This window comes from Malaclemys terrapin, chromosome 3 (assembly GCF_027887155.1).
Source record: "Malaclemys terrapin pileata isolate rMalTer1 chromosome 3, rMalTer1.hap1, whole genome shotgun sequence".
Taxonomy (NCBI): domain Eukaryota; kingdom Metazoa; phylum Chordata; order Testudines; family Emydidae; genus Malaclemys; species Malaclemys terrapin.
Genome location: NC_071507.1, coordinates 101,460,496 through 101,481,733, shown reverse-complemented (window position 1 = coordinate 101,481,733; position 21,238 = coordinate 101,460,496). Strand labels below are relative to the sequence as shown.

At 40.0% G+C, this 21,238-nt stretch overlaps 1 protein-coding gene across 3 annotated transcripts in view; it reads right to left on the bottom strand.

The window, feature by feature from the left end:
* Positions 1-676: 676 nt before the first annotated feature.
* PLAGL1 (PLAG1 like zinc finger 1) overlaps positions 677-21,238 on the bottom strand; it is a 64,801-nt gene continuing 44,239 nt past the window's right edge. Inside the window, exons 3-8 of one of the 3 annotated variants that reach the window (XM_054024321.1) lie at positions 14,248-14,403; positions 12,821-12,933; positions 9,755-9,904; positions 4,096-4,221; positions 2,625-3,121; positions 677-1,947 (exon numbers count right to left, since the gene is read on the bottom strand). In XM_054024321.1, the coding sequence (XP_053880296.1) occupies positions 687-1,947; positions 2,625-3,121; positions 4,096-4,221; positions 9,755-9,904; positions 12,821-12,933; positions 14,248-14,403 (2,303 nt within the window). In that variant the 3' untranslated portion in view covers positions 677-686. The remainder of the gene's footprint in view (positions 1,948-2,624; positions 3,122-4,095; positions 4,222-9,754; positions 9,905-12,820; positions 12,934-14,247; positions 14,404-21,238) is intronic. The other 2 variants (XM_054024323.1, XM_054024324.1) reach the window with 2 other exon arrangements.

Below are 21,238 nucleotides of genomic sequence, written 5' to 3'. Positions count from 1 at the left end.
TATTGTCTTAACCATGTATTGCCTCTTCAGAAAAAGCCGTTTATACCACACATCTATTCTTAGGCTACAACGGTGGTAGTTATTTCCAGCCCTGGAGAAAACACCGTATCTCCACACACAGCAGAAGTGCACTTCAAAAAAACAAATTGTAGTTCAACTTAGTCACCACAGCCATGTTTTGTTTTCAAAAAAGTGAGAGGAGATAAAATAAGTGAAGGAAGTCACAACTTAAATTAAAAATTCTTAAAGCTCAGTGATTAAGTGCTTACCATAAAAACCTACTGGACCCTCCTAGATTCTACATATGAACAATGTTCAAGTCATTTATATAAAATTATTGCAAGTCATGGCTCATTTAAAAAGTTTTGTTTCCCACCCTCACCCCCATAGCAGCCATCATGTTTTGTGCCTGTTATAGATACATTTGTATTTCTACTGGAGAACACTAGTTCAACTATTTGGTTTAAGTGTAAAAACATGGAGGGTATTGAGGGGAAAATATGGCATTGTTGCAAGTGTCATATGCTACAAAACTAGTAAATATTATATAAAATACATCTATTAATTGTTACTTCCTGGAACATTCTACAATGTTTATAATGTCCTTTTAAAAAGTTCTTAAGATGGCTTAGGGCTTTTCTCCTTCACAAATCTGGGTACGAAAGGAGCCCTAAAAAAGGTGGTAGTTATCTGAATGCATGGTGAAAATGAGGCAATGTTGCAGAATTTGTACTGGATGGAAAAGAATGTGGGACATGATGAAGCTGGTTTAAGGCCACTCCACCCAGAGCTAGCTGTGCACCTTGCTGTTGGCTGATGCAGCTCAGCCTGTGTGGTGCTTCCTCCTGACCAAATGCCATTGTTATGTCCCCATTGTTATTCTGGTTATCACTCTGAGGGAACTGCCAGAAACCCAGTATATGAGTAAGATCCATGGAGGGCATGCTAATAGATTCAACTGTTGTCACAGTCTCCTTGTGCAATATGTACTTGCTAGCATCGCCTGCAGCCCCTGAGGAAGCTTCTTCCTGGTTGACTTTGTGAGGTTCTGGTAAAGGCAGGTCCTCGAGCAAATTCACATTATGAGCTTTAACATCCACTTCGATGGGTAGGCTTTTGAGGGATGTTGGTGCAAATGAGGTAGTACTCAGTTCATATTTGTTGTGCCGATGAGGATTCTGGTTGGTAGGAATTGATGGTGGAGATGGTTTAGAATGAGTGGCTGAGACACTATCTACACAGCTCATCCTTAGCAAATGAGGAGGCTCAAAGGGATGAGTAGACTGTAGGCTTTGACAGTGAATATGTGGGCTGCTATACTCTTCTGCTTCTAACGTGTTCGGAAGCCCATGCTGCATCGAAGCCCTCTCAGGAAAAGAGGACAGGATACTGGCATCTTCCTTCAGTCTGAATGGAGAGAAAGGGGCAAAGAGACCCTGCAAGTCACCATTCTGCAACCTGCCCTTCAGCAGCTCTTGTGGATGTGTTTTCTTCATGTGGCGAGTCAAGTGGTCCTTGCGCCCAAATCTCTGGGCACAAAACTGGCACAAGAAGTCCTTGCAGCCTGTGTGAACCACCATGTGACGCCGCACATCTTTGCGGGTATAGAAATAGTGTTCACAATGGTCACACTTATGTTTCTTTTCCTTGATGCTGCTGCCTGGCTTCCCTGCATGAGTTTTGAGGTGTTCTAACAACACTTCAGTGCCTCCAAACTCTTGGGAACACACCCTGCAGGTAAGGTCCCCACTGGTGGCTGCATGAAGAGCCAGGTGTCGTTTGTAACCCAGCTTGGTGTTGTACTTCTTGTCACACTCTTCACACTTGAAGGCCATTTTGTTGGGGTCATGAGTCTGAAGGTGATTTTTCAGATGGTCTTTTCTGTGGAAGGTCTTTTCACAGTAACCACATTGGTGAGATTTCTGTGGAGAGTGGGTGGCCGAGTGCCTAAGACAGAAGAATAACATGTTTACAGAACTCATGCACATAAGTGGGATACAGCTTCACAATATGAAGGCACTTGCGCTCTCTAGGGTAACAGTTTTCAAAAAGCCAGACTCTGTTAAATAGCAAACTGGTGGGTTTTTTATAGTCTGCAGAGCTAGATGAACATTACTGCAAGAAACACCTTTTGAATAGCAATTATAATTGTACTTGAGAGGCAGAGGCTAGCTAGTGCCTAAAACAGAGGACTGGGAGTTGGAATACCTATTGTCTTGCCACTGACTCGTTGGAATACAATGGAAAACTCATTTATCCTCCCTGTTCTCTCATCTGTAAAAGGGGTAGAACACTTACTCTCAGAAGTGAGGTATGATGTAATCAATTTAATGTTTGTGAAGTGCTCAAGTTCCTTAGAAGAAAGGAGCCATATATAAGCCCACCTGACTTGGGGCTCAGGTGTATGCACATGCTATCAGAATGGATACTTATAAGCAACAGATGGCAGTGAATCTGTTTTAGTCACGCACCTTGAACAGCATTTATTTAAATCTTAACATTCTGTATAGAAATATGACCAATGGAGTTTAGCGAGTAGTTGTCACTAGTGCATGCCAAGAAAATACATCTTTTCCTCCCCACACCCCCACTGGGAAGGGCTGCTATCCCTTCAGGAGATGTACCTTATCAGTTTGTATTTGGAAATGAAAGCTTTCGTGCATCCCTGTTGGGAACACCTGTAGGGACGCTCTCCTGTGTGGGCATAAGTGTGGGCTGTGAGCTTTTCAACAGAAAAAAATATCTTCCCGCAGAGGCGGCAGCGATAACTGTCTGGCTGCTTCGCTTCTCTTTCTTTTAGTAGTGAAGACTGACCATTTCTCCATGTAGGCACAAATCTCACAATGGAACCGCAAACACTTCCTGAGCTGGCACAGGTAGACTTTGCACTAGGGGAACAGGAAATGGCCCCATAGCACTGGACAATGCTTGTGCCCATGCCAGTTTCACTCAGTTTGCCTTTGGTTTTGCCCTTTGTTTTTAGAGGTTCTAATTTATTTGCTGGTCTGAAGCTGGTGAGAAGTGCTTTGTCTTTACTGATGCATTGGTGAGATTCCAGCAGAGCTAAAGTCCCAAAAACGTTACTACAATTGGAGCATATCCAGGCGTCGGCACACTCTCTCTGCAATGAGAACAGAAACAGTTCCCTCAGATTAACCATTTCAAAGAGAGAGAGGTCACATTCTTCTCCCCAGCCCTATGTTGTCTTTGGTCTTCCCTAGGCCTCTCACTTCCCTTGGTGACAGGCGCAGGCACAGCACGTAACTGTGCCACCCAGACTGCTGTTCAGTTGGAGACATTAATCTTAGCTGTGTACAAACATGAAATCAAATGATTGGGTAAATGATTATTTCCATGTTGTTGTCTGGTGTGTGTTGCTATTCTAGCTCTTGTTGAGCTTTTGGTGATTTTTTTTTTTTTTTTCCTCTGCATAGTAAATTTCAGTGTCTCTGTGCTTGTTCTTATTATGGAAGCGCTAGTCACAGTTCCATAGTTAAGACTGAGTGAAGTTTTCCACTTACTTTTAGACTGAGCGCAAACTGTGATACCGCAGCTATACAGAAGCCATGGGCCTGTGGGATTATTCTGCCAACAATGCAGGGTGTCTGTCTGTGTCTCTCTCTCTCTCACTCTCTCTCTCCATAGAGACATGGAGAAAGAAGAAAATAATGAGATGTAATAGCTTTTGCGCTTTAACACTGGGGGGGGGGGGAGAGGGAGGGGGCGGGCGCTGTAACATGCAGCACATGTATGCCAAAGAATTAGGACATAACAAGCTAGAGCAGTGAACGGGTGAAAGGAGAATTTTAAGGATTGGTGTACTCAGTTTCCCAAGAATATATGCCAGCATGTTAGTCTTTCCAGAGTTTACCATTACATGCCAACACTGTATCGTGCCCTGTACAAGTACAGTACAGTACACAAAGTAAAAGAGCTCCAGGTAATACTTTTCTTTTGCTATTTGACTGAAACTGTTAATTCAGTGTTAGACTAGTTGACAATCATTTTCTGTCATGTGAACTGAGGCAAGGTGAGCAGGTAGGTTTTCTGAGATAAGGCCAGGTGTTGGCTTGGATGCAGTCCTTGGACACTTACTGTTGTTAAAACTGGTGATAAAGCACAGATATCAGATTCTTCTTTGATGACAACTGCAGAAGCTTCCATAAACTTGGCGTAATCTGCAGCATACCACACTTTTAATTCTGTGTGGGGATCAATTGGCTGTGAATGGAAAAAAATCCCCAGTATTTACTTGTACTGCCTTTGTTTCTATAGGAAACTTTTACATCTTATTTAAAACAGGTGGTAGTCTAGTTGTTACCTTTACAGCAACTGTTTTCTTCATATCTGTTTAAACCATTGATAGCTTACGTGATGCTGTATGGAATATTGATACCAATATTCTAAAATTGCAGTGAATCTTACAAGATGTGCCATGTAAGGTATCAGTGGAAAAGTTCTGATTTGCTAAGTATGATGGCCTTGTTCATATGTATGTATCATCTTTGTATCGTGAGTTATAAATATGTATGATATATCTGCATCTCCAACCTGTGCTGTTTCTGGATGCCATTGCTGAGGCCAATTTGTCTGCGACTATCTAGCCTGTTGGATGGCCAATCAAGGCCAATCAGCTCTACAATGAACCCATTGAGTGAAGGCAGGAGCTATGCCTATGAGTCAGCAAGACACGTAGGGACATGCCTGTGAACAGGGGATTACAAGAGCTCTTTCTTGCCCGTGAGCTTGGGTTTGGGACAGAAGATGTACAGGCCACATGGCAAAGGATACTGAAAAGCAGCTGCATCTTCTCCATTTTGTCTTCAATCCTGCTTCTCACCTCTGCAGTAACTTCTCTACGAACTGAAGCTTTGAACAAAGGACTGATAGACCCATCCAAGCTGTGGATGTGTTCCAGAGGGACTCCACAAGCCAGCAAACTCACCAGAGCTGCTAAGAACCTGATTTATGGACTGTGAAATCTTATGTATGTATATAATTGCTTTCACCATTTAATGACTCTCTTCTCATTCTTTTCTAATAAACCTTTGGTTTTAGATACCCAAAATACCAGCCAATCCTTTAGTAAGATCCAACCTAATATTGAGCTGGTTATGGGGGTGGCCCTTTGGGGGATCAGAAGAACATTTTGTATAGTGACTAGAGTTTTAAATAGCTTCTCACGTTACTGGACCTATTTACTGTTTGGGAGCCAGAGACTGGAATTCAAAGGGAGCTGAGTGATTTTTTTTTTTTAGCTTCCTGATAACCAGTGTGGGGTCAGGAGCATAGTTTTGGGAGAATCTGCTCTCCTTTTAGCAGCCTGCTCTGGCCTTGGCATTTTCAATGTGGGCTACCCTAGGCACCGTGGTTCACAGCTTAGTTTCAAAATTCAACCTTTTTTTTTAATAAGTACTGTTCAGTCTGAGTTGAAAAATCAGTTATTTGTACAATTCCTAAAGACAGGGAGGAGGAAATTTAACAAAGGTCACTGAGGTTAAGACTAACGTAATCATAATATATTTAGCCAATAATAATGCAATTACAGAAAAATACAGAGTGGGCAGCAGTGAATACATTAGCATTTCACTCTTATATACTTTGTTAAATTATTTCCATGCTGCTGTGCAGGAAACAGCAAGAAGATCAATGGCTGGGTCTTGTGCTACAATGTGTGACTTCCTTACATCAATATTTTTGTTTTTTCCTAGCATCAGTGTTTAACATGGGAATGATAGGGTAATACACAGAAATTCTTAAATGGCCAGACGGACTTTGAGCATGGATGATGCTTACTCGTATACTGTGGGATTTTTGTTTTTAAAATAGGTGTTGTAGTGATTTGTCATTCGCAGTAGTATTCTACCAAATTCTCTAACACTTGCCTATTGAGTGACTAGAGGACACAGAGAGCTAAAGAAGTGTCACAAACAAAAATGACATACATGTACATATACACATTTTGCAGCAGCAGTTTTGTCTCATTGCAGTTTCCTTTCTTTGTTCCAAACTGAATCTTAAGGATCTTCATCTCTGTATTATAAAGGGGAGGGGAGGTGTCACCACTATTAACAGATGTTATTTATGGTGTTCTTTCTCCTGCCTGTAGGAAATAGCTTCCTCTGTGACCAACTCTATGGCTACTCTATGAAGCAAACAGCAGGATGTGCTTTAGTATAGCAAGTGGTCCCCTCTCTCTCTCCCAGGAACAGTTCGTTACACTCCCACAATACAGTGAGCAATGCTTTTCCTCAGGAGTGAGAGGAGCAAGGTCACTATTGAACCAGCCTCTCATATGATGCAGAATACACCCAGGCTAGTAAGACTCGATCCACCATACCCTGTTCTTCATATTAGATGTGTAGGACCAAATTTTCTGCTGGAATAAATGAGCACAGCTCCCTTGAACAGCACTCATTTATACCTGCAAAGAATTTGGCCTGTAACATTTAAATGATGCAAGAAAATATAGCTTGACTAACTCATTATCACAACTTTGAAGGGAAAGCATTAGGGCTGTTGATTAATCACAGTTAACTGATGTGATTAATTAAAAAAATTAACTGTGATTAAAAAAAATTAATTGTGATGAATCGCACTGTTAAATTTCAATTGGTGTTCTATTGTTTAATTTTTTGGATTTTTTCTACATTTTCAAATATATTGATTTCTATTACAACACAGAATACAAAGTGTACAATGCTCACTTTATATCATTTTTATTACAAATATTTGCACTGTAAAAATGATAAACAAAAGAAATTGTATTTCTCAATTCACCTCATACAAGTACTGTAGTGCAGTCTTTTTTGTGAAAGTGTAAATTACACACGTAGATTTTTTTGTTTGTTACAGAACTGCACTCAGAAACCAAACAATGTAAAACATTCGAGCCCATAAGTCCACTTAGTCCTACTTCTTGTTCAGCCAGTTGCTAAGACAAACATGTTTGTTTACATTTACAGGAGATAATACTGACTGCTTCTTATTTACGTCTTCTGAAAGTGAGACCAGGCATTCGCATGGCACTTTTGTAGCTGGCGTTGCAAGGTATTTACATGCCAGATATGCTGAACATCATGCATCAGCCACCATTCCAGAGGACATGATGCTTGTTAAAAAAATAATGTAGACTGAACTCCTTGGGGGGAGAATTGTATGTCTCCTGTTCTGTTAAAAATACATTCTGCCATACATTTCATGTTATAACAGCCTTGGATGATGACCCAGCTCATGTTTGTTTTAAGAACACTTTCACAGCAGATTTGACAAAACACAAAGAAGGTACCAATGTAAGATTTCTAAGGATAGATACAGCACTCGACCCAAGGTTTAAGAATCTGAAGTGCCTTCCAAAATCTGAGAGGGACAAGGTGTGGCGAATGCTTTCAGATGTATTAAAAGAGCAACACTCAGATGCAGAAACTACAGAACCCGAACCACCAAAAAAGAAAATAAACTTTCTGCTAGTGACCTCTAACTCAGATGATGAAAATGAACATGCGTCGGTCTGCTCTGCTTTGGATCGTTATCAAGCAGAACCCGTCATCAGCATGTCTGCTGGAATGAAGGTTGAAGCATGAAGGGACATATGAATCTTTAGCACAGCTGGCACATAACTATCTTGCAATGCCGGCTACAACAATGCCATGTGAACACCTGTTCTCACTTTCAGGTGGCATTGTAAACAAGACATGGGCAGCATTATCTCCTGCAAATTGTAACCATACTTGTTTGTCTGAGCAATTGGGTGAAGTAGGACTGAGTGGACTTGTAGGCTCTAAAGTTTTACATTGTTTTATTTTTGAATGCAGTTATATTTTGTACATAATTCTACATTTGTAAGTTCAACTTTCATTATAAAGAGATTGCACTACAGTACTTGTATTAGGTGAACTGAAAAATATTATTTCTTGTTTTTTACAATGCAAATATTTGTAATTAAAAATAAATATGAAGTGAGCACTGTACACTTTGTATTCTGTGTTGTAATTGAAATCAGTATATTTGAAAATGTAGAAAACATCCAAAAATATTTGAATAAGTGGTATTCTATTACTGTTTAACAGTGCAATTAATGCAATTAATTTTTTTAATTGCTTGACAGTCCTAAAAAGCATTGTTTGTGCTTTCCAAATAATGATAATACTACTGGTTGTACTTGTATAGCATAGATGTAATCATATTTTGTATAAAATCACAAAAGTACTGTGGATTGCTCCAGAATCCTGAATACAGATCTATTATTCACCTCTACAAGACAATGTGATAATCTGTTACATGTTACCGCCTGTCACTTTTTACACTAACTTTCTTTCATAGCCCAATACTAATAATACTTCTATAGCACTGTATATCATAAAAGCACTTTACAACCATTAACTAATTCTTGCAACACTCCTTTGAAGTAGGTAAGTATTATTCCCATTTTACAGATGGAGAAATGGAGACAAATCGGTTAAATAACTTGCCTAAAGTCGCACAGAAAATATGGGGCAGAGCTGGTATTAGATAGTGAGTTCCTAACTCCTAGGCCTCTAAAGTATGACTTCTTTAGACATGATATACAGTAGCTCAAGTAAAATATGGTTAATAAAAAAAGCAAAACAAGAAAAATGGCACATTTACTCCATTACTAGAAAAGCTTCAGCTTTGTGAGATGGTAAGAGAATAAAATTGCATAGTCTTATAGTAAACTAAGATTTACAGCTGCTGTAGTCTTAGGATCCACTTTATAGTGGTCAAAACAACAAACAAACCCAAGAAGGAAGTTGCTATATACGAAGTGGGCATTCACCCCTGAAAGCTTATGCTCCAATACATCTGTTGGTGTTAAAGGTGCCACAGGACTCTCCGTTGCTCTTTTTACAGATCCAGACTAACGCGGCTACCCCTCTGATACTTATAAATACAGAGGTTCTTTCAGAAAAATAATAATCCAGAGACTATCAGAAACTGGTCACCTTGCAACAGGATCACAGTGCTAGAAATTCTGAAAAGTAAGTCTCCAACTAAATCACTGTTCTCAAGTATAGTATTCAGTGCTGCAGAGCTTTCAAAGTTTTCGGTTTAGTATCCAGTTTCTGAGCAACTGGTCTCCAAAAAGTTGTTTCATTATATAACTAAGAAAAGAAAGGTACTGTTTGTCCTTTCCAGAGCAAAGCTGTGCTAGATATAATACTGCTAGAGCAAGCGCCTCACAAACCAATTCAGATTAAAAAAAAAAAAAATAACAGCCATGCTTAAACTACAATTATCAACCATGCTATTTGAGTTGTTTTTTTTACCACCACTATCATTTTCTTTCCCAGCCCTTGCAGCAAATTCCATGACACATTAGGTCTAGTCCAGTGGTTCTCAAACTTTTGTACGAGTGACCCCTTTCACATAGCAAGCCTCTGAGTGAGACGCCCCTTAAATATATAAAAATGTGGTTTTAATTTATAACACCATTATAAATGCTGGAGGCAAAGCAGGGTTTGGGGTGGAGACTGACCGCTTGTGACCCCCCCCCCCGATATAATAACCTCCTGACCCTCAGTTTGAGAACCCCTGGTCTAGGCAGAAGGCCCAGTAAGCAGCCTGTTTGATTGACTGAACATTAAGTGTTATGAAGAGATGTATGTAATGGAGAGGAGGTTACTTAACTATAATCAGCCTCATCTGTGATGAGGTGAGCCAGTCTCCTCAGTTTTTGGTTACAGTAAGCTATCATTTGAATGGTAGTCATATGAAGTAGTGTAGCCTTAACTACCTTAACAGTTGTGAAGTAGACTTCTCCAGCGTACTGATAGGCTACAAGGGTCTGTTCTTCCTGGTTCCGGGCCAGTCGGACAAACATCATCCAGTTACCACAGTCTTCATTGGGAGCATCCAGAAAGTACTTTCCGCCGTCTTTCAATACCTGAAGAAAAGGGAGAGAGGTTATGGGAGAAGGGATGAGTTACAACAGAGCTGTGGAAAGGAACACACTAAGCTTTTTTTGTTGAATTTGAGTCGGGGACAATGCTTTTTATATATTTTTTTTATACAAAGATTTTTTTTAAAAACAAAATAAGTGACACTTAAATGAGCCAACTGAAAAAAAAAATTAAGACTCTACAATTTCTGAGGGGCCCAGGTATAGAAATAACCAGGTATTTGTTTGAAATATGTAATTACAGGTTATATTATTTGACAATTTTTAGAATGATGTAAAAAGATAATTTTAAGGTTTAAGCCTAAGCAGAAAGGGAGAAAAGAAATGCATTACAGTTCAAAGCTTATCTAAGTGCTTGATATCTCAACCTTCAATACTGTACTGAAGTTCTGTTTTGCATGGAACAATAATATAATTCACATAAGTCTAATGGGATAACATCCAATATACTGATATGTCAACACTCATCCCTCTTGACTGACCACATGCTGTATTCCTATAACAATAAGGACATCATACTAATGAATGACAATGCCTGGAAAGTGTCTCGTTCTCTCTGCTTCACTTTATTCCTTCTGGATTCCTTTTAGATGGAAAAGGAAAGGAATGTGTTGGGCAAGAGGCTTTAGATCTGCTGCCAGGATGTCACCCTTCAGTGACATACACTGAAAGATGGATTGTCTTGCTGCAGTGGTATGTCCATTTTCAGTATGTTGACATTTCATACACAAATATGCCACTTATTTGCTCCACTGGTCATTTGAAAGCTCTTGAGAGTTAAGAAGCAATTATGTGAAACACTCTACATTTCCATTGCCTTTGGGAGCTTTCCATCTAACATTGTAGTTGCGGATGAAAATACATTTCTGCTGCATAAATGCTGGTCTCAGTCACAGTCAGGATTCTGGCAGACAGAAGGCAAAGCTCCTGCTGTTGTGCTGAAAGAAATTCAGGGTAAAGTCTCCACCATTCTCTCCATCTCATGAGGTAACTCATCAGCCATTTAGAATATAAATCTTAAGATAATTAAGGGGATAGAGGGACTGACAGGAATTGTGTAAAGCTTGGTTAAAAGGCAGCTAAGAGGAGGAAACTAATGAGTATTTGATTCACTCAAACTACCATAGTTGTTATAAATTATACTTCCGGCCCCAGTACAAGTTGCTGTGCCTGGAGGGGGGCAGAGGTGGGTATTGTTTGCACTGTCAACTTCCCAAAGGGTTTCCATCGGAGGACAGCTTTAACTTGCTGGCAGAGGCTATAGGCAGCCTTTGCTAGTGGGGTTCCTACAAGATGCATTGTATCAGCTATTGCTGGTCACTTTCAGGGTGGCACTGGTTGTCCATGGGCCTGCCTGCAGATGGCTAGGCTAGCAGTGGATAGTGTAATCCAGAAGGGATTCAAGGCTAATAACTGTAAACAAGTATTTTTTAAATTTAAACAAAGGTGTGCTTGATTAGGATGGTACATGCATACCTAGATACAACTGTATACAACTTTAAGATGTATATTATTTATTTGCATTGTGGAAGTGCCCAAAAGCTCTCATCATTGTGCTGGGCACTGTACAAACTCATAGGAAGACATGGCTAAATAGCTTACAACCAAAATAAACAAAACAACAACAAATGCTATAAGCAATATGTCAAAGGTTAGGAGTACTTGTGGCACCTTAGAGACTAACAAATTTATTAGACCATAAGCTTTTGTGGGCTACAGCCCACTTCAGATGCATATAGAATGGAACATATATGGAGGAGATAGATATATATACACACACATACAGAGAGCATGAACAGGTGGGAGTTGTCTTACCAATTCTGAGAGGCCAATTAAGTAAGTGGAAAAAAAAACTTTTGAAGTGATAATCAAGATAGCCCAGTACAGACAGTTTGATAAGAAGTGTGAGAATACTTACAAGGGGAGATAGATTCAATGTTTGTAATGGCTCAGCCATTCCCAGTCCTTATTCAATCCTAAAGTGATTGTATCTAGTTTGCATATCAATTCCAGCTCAGCAGTCTCTCGTTGGAGTCTGTTTTTGAAGTTTTTCTGTTGTAAGATAGCCACCCGCAGGTCTGTCATTGAATGACCAGACAGGTTAAAGTGTTCTCCCACTGGTTTTTGAGTATTATGATTCCTGATGTCAGATTTGTGTCCATTAATTCTTTTGCGTAGTCAAGTGCAGTAGGGAAGGGGGGAAAGACTAACACAGCTGCTACTCTGAAACTTGTCAAAGGTTGTCTCTCTTGTGGTTTACATTAAAAAATATTTGCCCCCGATTATCCTGTTTTCCTCAATGAACAGGTGCCTTAACCAGTTGCTGCTACTATTACTGACTCACCCACAGAAAAAGATTAACCTTTGGTGTGAGTGGGTTGTTTTTTTTTATATAAAGTCAAATGGTGCCTGGATTACTGGTTAGTGAAAATATAAAAGGACAGACTTTGCCAAAGCTCTGCCTGCTCTTTCAAACCCTCTGGAAAAGTTTCCTAACAGTAGTGACTGAGGAATAACACTCCCATTGAACTAGTGGAAACCCCGGGCTATAGATATTTTAAAAATAGATTGGGCAAATTCTAGATTGGGCAAATACAAGCCAGCACCTCAGCATTACACTAGAGGATCAAATTGGTCTGCATCATATATTATGTTTGTATCAAATTATGCATCACTAGATCAAAATTGGAAAACCAGTTGGCAATTAAAGTTACACTGACCTGAAAATCATGAAACTTTGGACATGACTGCATGTGCAGTATGAATACTCTTGCATATGAAACTTGAATAGGAAAGAGAGAGATAGTTATGCCACTTGAAATATTACAAACCCTGCTGCAATAGTTTAGAACCCAGCAAAGAAAATCCTCCAAAGCCCAGCTGAACCTCTGAGTTCATTACCTGTAGAACTAGCCTGTTGTCATCATAGTGGGTAAGCTTTGTAGATAGTTTCCCAACATAAGGACCAAATTGTGTTCTCTTCTGTATAACTTTCTTAGCAAACACTCCAAGGACTGTGAATAAAAATAAGACCAGTCTAAGAAGAATATGCACATCATGATCTAAATCCCAAATATCTTCAACTGAGGGAAATGAACAAGTGTAAAATAGGATGGACACATGGAATTCCTCTCCTAGATTCAGGCTGAGGAATAAATCAGGCAAGCACCTCTAATGCAGAGGTTCTCAAATTGGGGTTCGTGACCCTTCAGGGGATCACAAGGTTATTACATGGGGGGTCTTGAGCTGTCAGTCTCCACCCTAAAACATCACTTCAGCTCCAGCATTTTTAATAATAAATATAAAAAGTGTTTTTAATTTATAAATGGGGTCAAACTCAGAGGCTTTGTGAGAAAGGGGTCACCAATACAAAAGTTTGAGAACCACTGCTCTAATGGGTAAAATTTTCAGTCACTTTTTAAAATGGGACTTTGGGTAACATTTCCAAAACCACCTAATTCATGGTGAATTCCAATTTTCCATATTAAACTGTGGGGCTAGAAGTATGGAACAGTCAAAATGACATGAGCATCAGCAGGGCTATTGTAAGCTACTAAATATCACTTCCCCAGGGTTCTGCACTTTGGCATGTTTGACAAGGCTGTCCTCTCCAGCAATCAGTGTGTATAGCTATGAAAGTACAAAGTAAGCTATCTTACATGTTCCATTATTCCCCCATATTAACATTGACAGTACTGCACAGAAGACCTTCATTTTCTGCAGTACTATCTAGACAGAATTAGAGTTATATAACAATCATTGGGGAATATCTGTAAATTAGCAAGGAGTTTGTAATTCCCCCTCTCTCTCCAAACTCCAACAAACTACCACGTGGCCTGAAAGAAACAATACAATCTTTCTACAATGCTGACAAGGTGAATGGTACTGAACCTTCATATGCCATCTGAATTTTGTTTCTTTCATTGCTACTTTGTTTATTGAACCTCTTTCCCTCTTTGCACACCTATGTCATAATTAACTGAAGTATCTATAGGTAGGACTACAATTTTGTCATGGAGGTCACAAATCATGAATTTAAATAAAATCAATGAAATCTTAGAAATACATTTTGATGAGACCCCCAAACCAAGTGACGTTGTCACCAGGTGCATGGGGTCACAGCATTGCTCAGGTTTGGCCTGTCTGCCCCTCCGTCTCCATCAGTGGTGGGTTCTGGGATTTAGCTGTGCTCAACCGAAAATTAAGATAGGCTGTTTAGAACTATCTGAACAAAATGCCACCTCTAAGTTACTTCTGAAAACAAGCAGTGTTAGTACCTTTTTGTCACTTCTTTCCCAAGCCATAGCCGGAAGAGCTACGATACTTACTCTGTTGGTTCCCAGCTCGCAACTCCAGCACTCGCAAAGTGAGGTAGTGAGGTAGGGTAAGGCGGGCTCGACTGGGAATAACCCTGTCTTTAACCCTGATGAGTGGTCCATGGAGTTTGCATTCTCCTATAAGGCTTTTGCTGCAGTCCTCACACCCTATAAGCCAAGAAGAAAGTTCCCAATTACAAAAGTAATGTACTATCCCCCTATTCCCAAGAAGTTGAGAATGAAAAGGAGACTGCAAAATAACATCTTACACTTACAGCACCCTTCATACTGGAGGATCCCAAAGCCCTTTGCAGACTTAAACCGATACACTAGGTAAATACAGGGCTCACTTCACCCTCAAATGAAATACAGCCACCTCAGGAGAAGTGCACTGCAAAAAAAATTCTGCATTTCCATGGACACAGAATTTGCCCCTTGCTGCAGAATTTTCTGCTGCCATGAAACTTGTCACATCTATTCCCTCCTTTCACTCTCAGCATACATCTACACTGCAATAAAACACCTGTGGCTGGCCATGCCAGCTGACTCAGGTTCAGGCTGTGAGGTTATAAAATTGCAATGTCCATGTTCAGGCTCAGGCTGGAGCCCAGGTGACCAGGGTTTTTTTTTTTTTTATTGCAGTGTAGAGACACCCTCACATGCCAAAGCAGAGCAGGGAAATCGTGCTAATCAGTGCTACACTCCCGCTACCTGAGCTCATGCAAAAGGAATACAGGCCAGCACTGATCAAATGACTGCTCCTAACCCAGCGGCCCCCAAACTTTTGAGGTCCACGCCCCCCACCGCCCCTGAGCTGGGCTCAGGAGTGGGACCATGGCTTGGGGGGGCGGGGGCGGAATGCGGACTGGGTTAAGGAGGCCCAGGCTGGGGCTGCAGATGGGGGTGGGGCAGGGGCCAGAGCCAGGGCTGTGGCTGGAGGTGAGGGCCAGAAGTCTGACCCTGCGGCCAGGTGTGGCTCCACTCCTGGCCTTGCCCCCAGCCTCAGCCCCAGTTTGGGAATGGAGCCATGCCCAGTGGCTGACGATTGGGACAGGCGTGCACAGGGCCAGGAGTCGGGGACGCAGCTGGGGGCCGAAACAGAGCAGAGCAGGGAGGGGCTGTGTGGTGCTCCTTTCCCGACCCCATTGGGGCTGGCCCGGGCTCTGCAGCACCTCCCCAATGGTTCTTTATCCCCCCCCCAGGGGGGTGCGCCCACACACTTTGGGGATCTCTGTCCCAACTTCTAATGCTCTAAGGTCCTATCTCATCACAAATACATTTTCTCTGCATTAGCAGCTGCCTAGAAAAACTGGGAGAGAATTTCACCCATCCCCTTACCTGCCCAACCTGTGTGTGCATATAAGGATTCTTCACTCCGCTGGCTCTTTCGGTCATGACTAAGAAGGAAATGTGCTGCCTGCTGCATCAGCAACAAATTTCCCTGAAGCACTTGGCTTCAGGACCCAGCCTGACCACTTGCTTGGCTTGATAGATCTTAGCACAAAATAGTTATACTGCATATTAACATAATACAGCTTCACATCTCCTCCTTACTGCTCATAAAAACCATACCTAAAATGAGAACTAATTAAATCAAACTATTTTGGAAAATGTTGTGCTATTTTCGGATTTTTTATGCCTGTACCTTTATGGATATGATTGTTTCCCCTGGTTAGGGTGTCTTAGGGGGTACTTTGGAACATATGTCCCCTCAAAAGATTGGGTATTTTGAATACTCAACTTCATCAGAAACAGGTAACTGACATCAAAAAATCAAAGCAGATTAATCAAGACATGTATTTAGACCTGTTTAGCACTTATCTGCCTTTGTTTATGTTGTTTTCCACAGAGACAGAATTAAAATGATAAATCTATTATTCTAGAACATGAATGCAGTTTGATGTGAAAAACAATTAGTTTCTCCAAGTGCAGAGATTAAACAGACATTAACAAAGACACTTGATACAGGGTTCAAATAATTGTCTGTGCATGGGTTTAAGTGGGTATGCAATTTTATTTGCCAAAGTATTTGAAAAAAAAATGTAGGTGTTGCATGTTGATGGGAAATATATATGCACACAAAATTCTCAAAAAATGTGTTTACATGTTTTGAATGCCAAACTTCAAAGGAACTGCACAAAAACTATATATACACATGTTCTTAAAATTTGTAAGTGAGGTACATGTTTAATAGTTTATACTACTGAGTGTAAATCAAATTTTCAGTTCAGTGTATAGCTGTTAAGCTCTAACATGTCAAGATCAGCAGGAAATGTGTGGCTGAATGACTGCGCACCACTTTAGAAATGGGCCCTTAGTTAATACCATAGAAACATGCTTACTACCAAGGACTCTAGAATTCAGGTGAGAACTATTCATACAATGAATAAAATTGTCCCTTTTTAAGGAGCTACAAAATCCTATTGAGGCACAAATGCTCAAATCAGTATAATGCCTGTGTTCTTATGCAGCACAAAAGACTATTTTCACTCTCTCCCCCGCCCCCGCCAACAGCATTATCTTTAAAACAAATCCTGCTACATTAACCTTTCATTTTAGTCCATTTTAAAAGACTGATTAACAGTATTTAGGCAGTTATACTCAAACCTTAATCTTTTCAATTTTAAAATCACTTTGTTTACCAATATTTAATATAGTCCCCTTAAAGAGTATAGTTAACATCGAAGTGATACAGTATGTTGTTCAAGAAGATCCGGAAAACTAGCTATGACCTTTTGTTCAAATTCTCCAGATACTCACTTTCTATATGTAATGCAAATCAACTATCAGGGTTATAAACAAACCCGTTGCAAGAGATTAGTTAAACTCCACACAAGTTTTTAGGATTTGGTTAACTTTCAACTAAACTATGCTGGTGGACTATGCAACTGTGTTCAGTAGAGAACCAAAGGTGAAAGTACATCCCAAGATGGTGGGAAGGAATCAGAATATTTTAAGATGCTGAATAGTACAATAAAAGTGAGCACTTGCATAGTTAAAAATTCCAGTGCATCTTGGCTATGTGTCGAAAGAGATTTTTAAATCGTATGCAGGTTCTGGCCAAATCTGAACTTCATTAATATTTATTTCTTTAACACTTAGAACACTTACCAGACTTCTTAGGAGGATGTGTCTATAATATATGCAGTATTAAATAAAAACTCCAGAGTAATTACATGAGTTTGAAATCAATCAAATTGTGCCCTCTGGTAATTCCTGCATAGTTCCTTTTGAAATCGAATGGAACCACACATGCCTTCAAAAGCAGAATCAGGCCCAATAACTAACTAAAATGGAAAGCTTAGGCCAAAATTCATATTTAGGCACCTAAATAAAAGTGTCCTGACTTTTTTGTGGTGCTGAGTCCCCAAAACTCCAATTTATTTCTGTGGGAATTGTGGGTGTTTAATATCTCTGAAATTTACAGTATTGCCAATCCCAAGCATTCAAAAACCATAAACCATGACTGGCTAAAAAAAGTCGTCAGACTTTAATAAATAACAAATTGGGATATTTTTAAATTTCCCTCATGATGTTAAACTTTTAAGGGTCATGTTTTCCAGTTAGTTTTGGCATTATTGAAGGCTAGAAACCTACTTTTGTTTTGTATTTTAAATGAAAGCTGAGATTCTCACATATTAAATTATTCCAGAAACTTGAGCTACAGAAAAATTACCGGTTTCAGAGAAGCAGCCATGTTAGTCTGTATCCGCAAAAAGAACAGGAGTACTTGTGGCACCTTAGAGACTAACAAATTTATTTGAGCATAAGCTTTCGTGGGCTACAGCCTACTTCATCGGATGCATGTAGTGGAAAATACAGTAGGAAGATTTTATATATATTATATATATATATATATATATATATATATATATATATATATATACACACACACACACACACATATACACAGAGAACATGAAACAATGGGTGTTACTATACACACTATAAGGAGAGTGATCAGTTAAGGTGAGCTTTTATCAGCAGGAGAGAAAAAAAACTGTAGTGGTAATGAAAATGGCCCATTTCCAGCAATTGACAAGGATATATGAGGAACTGTAGGGGTGGGGAGGAAATAAGCATGGGGAAATAGTTTTACTTTGTGTAATGGCCCATGCACTCCCAGTCCTTGTTCAAGCCTAATTTAATGGTGTCTAATTTGCAAATTAATTCCAATTCAGCAGTCTCTCGTTGGAGTCTGTTTTTGAAGTTTTTTTGTTGTAACATTGCGACTTTTAGGTCTGTAATCGAGTGGCCAGGGAGACTGAATTATTCTCCAACTGGTTTTTGAATGTTATAATTCTTGACGTCTGATTTGTGTCCATTTATTCTTTTACGTAGAGACTGCCAAACCGGACAGGTAACATTGCCCAGATTCATCAATCTTCCTGAGCTAAGGTGGAATAATGGTGGCTTTTGTTTCAGATTGTAAGGCCACTGCTAGAAAAGAGACTATGGGCTTTATTTTGTGCAAACCACTGAAAAACACTGCCAAAAGCAGAAAAGAGACAAAGAACTGCTGTTAAAGGAAGGATGTATCTAATCACAGAGTCAGTGACCTTATCAATCCATGCCATTCCTCTGTGATTCATCAAAACTGTGAACTCTTGAACAACCCTTTTAACAGTCCCCAGGTATTTGCCCTTTAAAGAGTTAGCTGCTATGTAAATGGCCTTGCTGACTCCTCCCCCTGTAGGACTGTAGGTGTCAGGAAGATTCTGGAAGAATCGCAGCAGAGTGCAACTTTTAATAGTGTCAGGGGTACAACCGCCAGAGCAGGAAGCTGACCCCTCTAAGGCTAGTGAGAAGGCAGCGGTGGGGGGGAGGTCCTGGGAAGGGAGAAACGGGAGAAGTTGGAAAGACGAGAGCAATTTATCTCCTTTGAATGCCTCCCCAAATTCATTACTCCTAACTAACTAGCAACATATCACATCATAATCTCCACTCAGGCACCCCCACTGCCAGACTTTATTTTAACCAACAAGTGAATGTAGCGTAACTAAAATGCTTGCAGCCTAAAATTTTCACACACACACACACACACACACACACTCACCCACCCACCCCCCAACGGTCACTTTATAAAGGGCTTTCCTAAGCACTTCTTTCTCTCTTCTCCTGTTTGATCACCCCACTACTATTAATGTGGTGCTGATCATTACTCATGTTTCTATATAAATTAGATTGTAAAATCCATGGGGGTTTTATTTGTCTGTCCTGAGATCGCCATGGTATCTGAGCATGTTACTAAAATCTGTTGGCCTGAATTTCAAAATTGAGTTACCAGAACTCTAGCTGAAGTCAGTAGGAGCTGCTGATACTCAGCACTTCTGAAAATTCAGCCCCTGTAAATTCTACAAGAAATCTAAACAAAGTTCTGTCTTTGGTTCTCTTTCCCAGCCACCATTCCAACATAGATAGAGGTTGATCATTATGTGGGTGTTGCTGTTCTATATATTACCATAAATATATTTGACAGTATGCAAATAAAGTATCTTCCCTACAAGCAGACTAAAAGTGCCTACAAGTCTATATGGAACTAGAAACTTCACTTCACAGGCAATTTATTTGTGTGTGTAATCACAGTAAGCAAATTTTTATCACTTTTAACTTCACTATTTCTTAATGAAACATTTTCTAATGTAGTATCTTAGTAAAGATTATGTTTCTCCTTGAAGACTTATGAACACGCCAAATTTGAATGCTTAAAGTAAGACACCAAAAAAAAAAAAAAAAAAAAAACACCATCTTAGGCAAAACATTCAAACCTGTAAAGCATTTTTCTTGCTCCTACATAGTATCTTAAAAAAAATCCACTTGGCTTCACCCAAAAGTCTCAACAACAACGACAAAAATCACCTTTGGCTCGCTGAAAACAAGCATGAGAAATTTCAGACCAAACTTTGGAAAGTTAGAAGAACTTAAAATAGGGAGGAAAATTGCATAACTATCTTAGGCCTAGTCTACACTACAAAGTTAGGTTGACATAAGCTGCCTTGTATCAACCTGGCTGTGCATGTCTACACTTAAATTTATCTCCCACTAATGAAAGCTCTCCATTATGCCAACATAGTAACACCATCTCCTTGATCAGTGTTGAGCCATGGTCAATGTCCTGAGGTCAGTGCAATATGAATGTAAACACTGTATTACCTATATCGACCCTAAAGCCATGTCTACACTACACAGTTTTGTCAACCTAAGGCAGCTAACTATGGAGGTGTACACACTGCAATGCTCCTCCTACCACTTTAACTCACCTGCTATGCCGACATTAAACTGCCTCGGTGAAAGGAGTAGAGCTTAGGGCAACAAAGTTAGAGCAATGCAGTGTCATTGTAAACACTGTATTGCTTACATCACCCTAAATGGCCTCCAGGAGGTATCCCACAATGCCCACCATGACCGCTTTGGTCACCATTTTGAACTCCAGGTACACAAGTGAACGCCCCTCTCCTGTTAAAGCCCCAGGAAGTTTTGAACTTGCTCTTCCTGTTTGCTTGGTGGGGAGAGCTCACATAGCAACTGCCCAGCTGAGCAGGCCAGTTCCATGCAGCAACGTGCTCCTGCCTGGAGTAACTTACTGCAAGTAGGTGTGCACTGAATTAAAAACATTACCAGGAAAGAAACATGTAAGTTACGCAGTCCCAATGTGGCACCAACTTCCTCGTGACAATTTACACCAGTTCTATATATCCTTTTAACTGTGCTGTTCAAGTAAAAAATGGATAATTCAGTTGTTTCTGCAATACAGAACATTTTGTTATAGGAAACAGACATAGACATGCTGTGTACTTTACAGAGTGTTAGTTGTTGGGAGTGAGAAGGAAATGTGTTTTGACAGAAAAAAAATATTCTGCCAAAAAATTATTTCCCAATAGTAACTTTTATTGTTCCATGCCATTATCCCCTTAAATTATTAAGTGTATCTAAACAAGATTAATGGATTCCATTTCAAGTTTACGGGACTATTTGACAATGTGTAAGCATGTAAGAAAAAGCA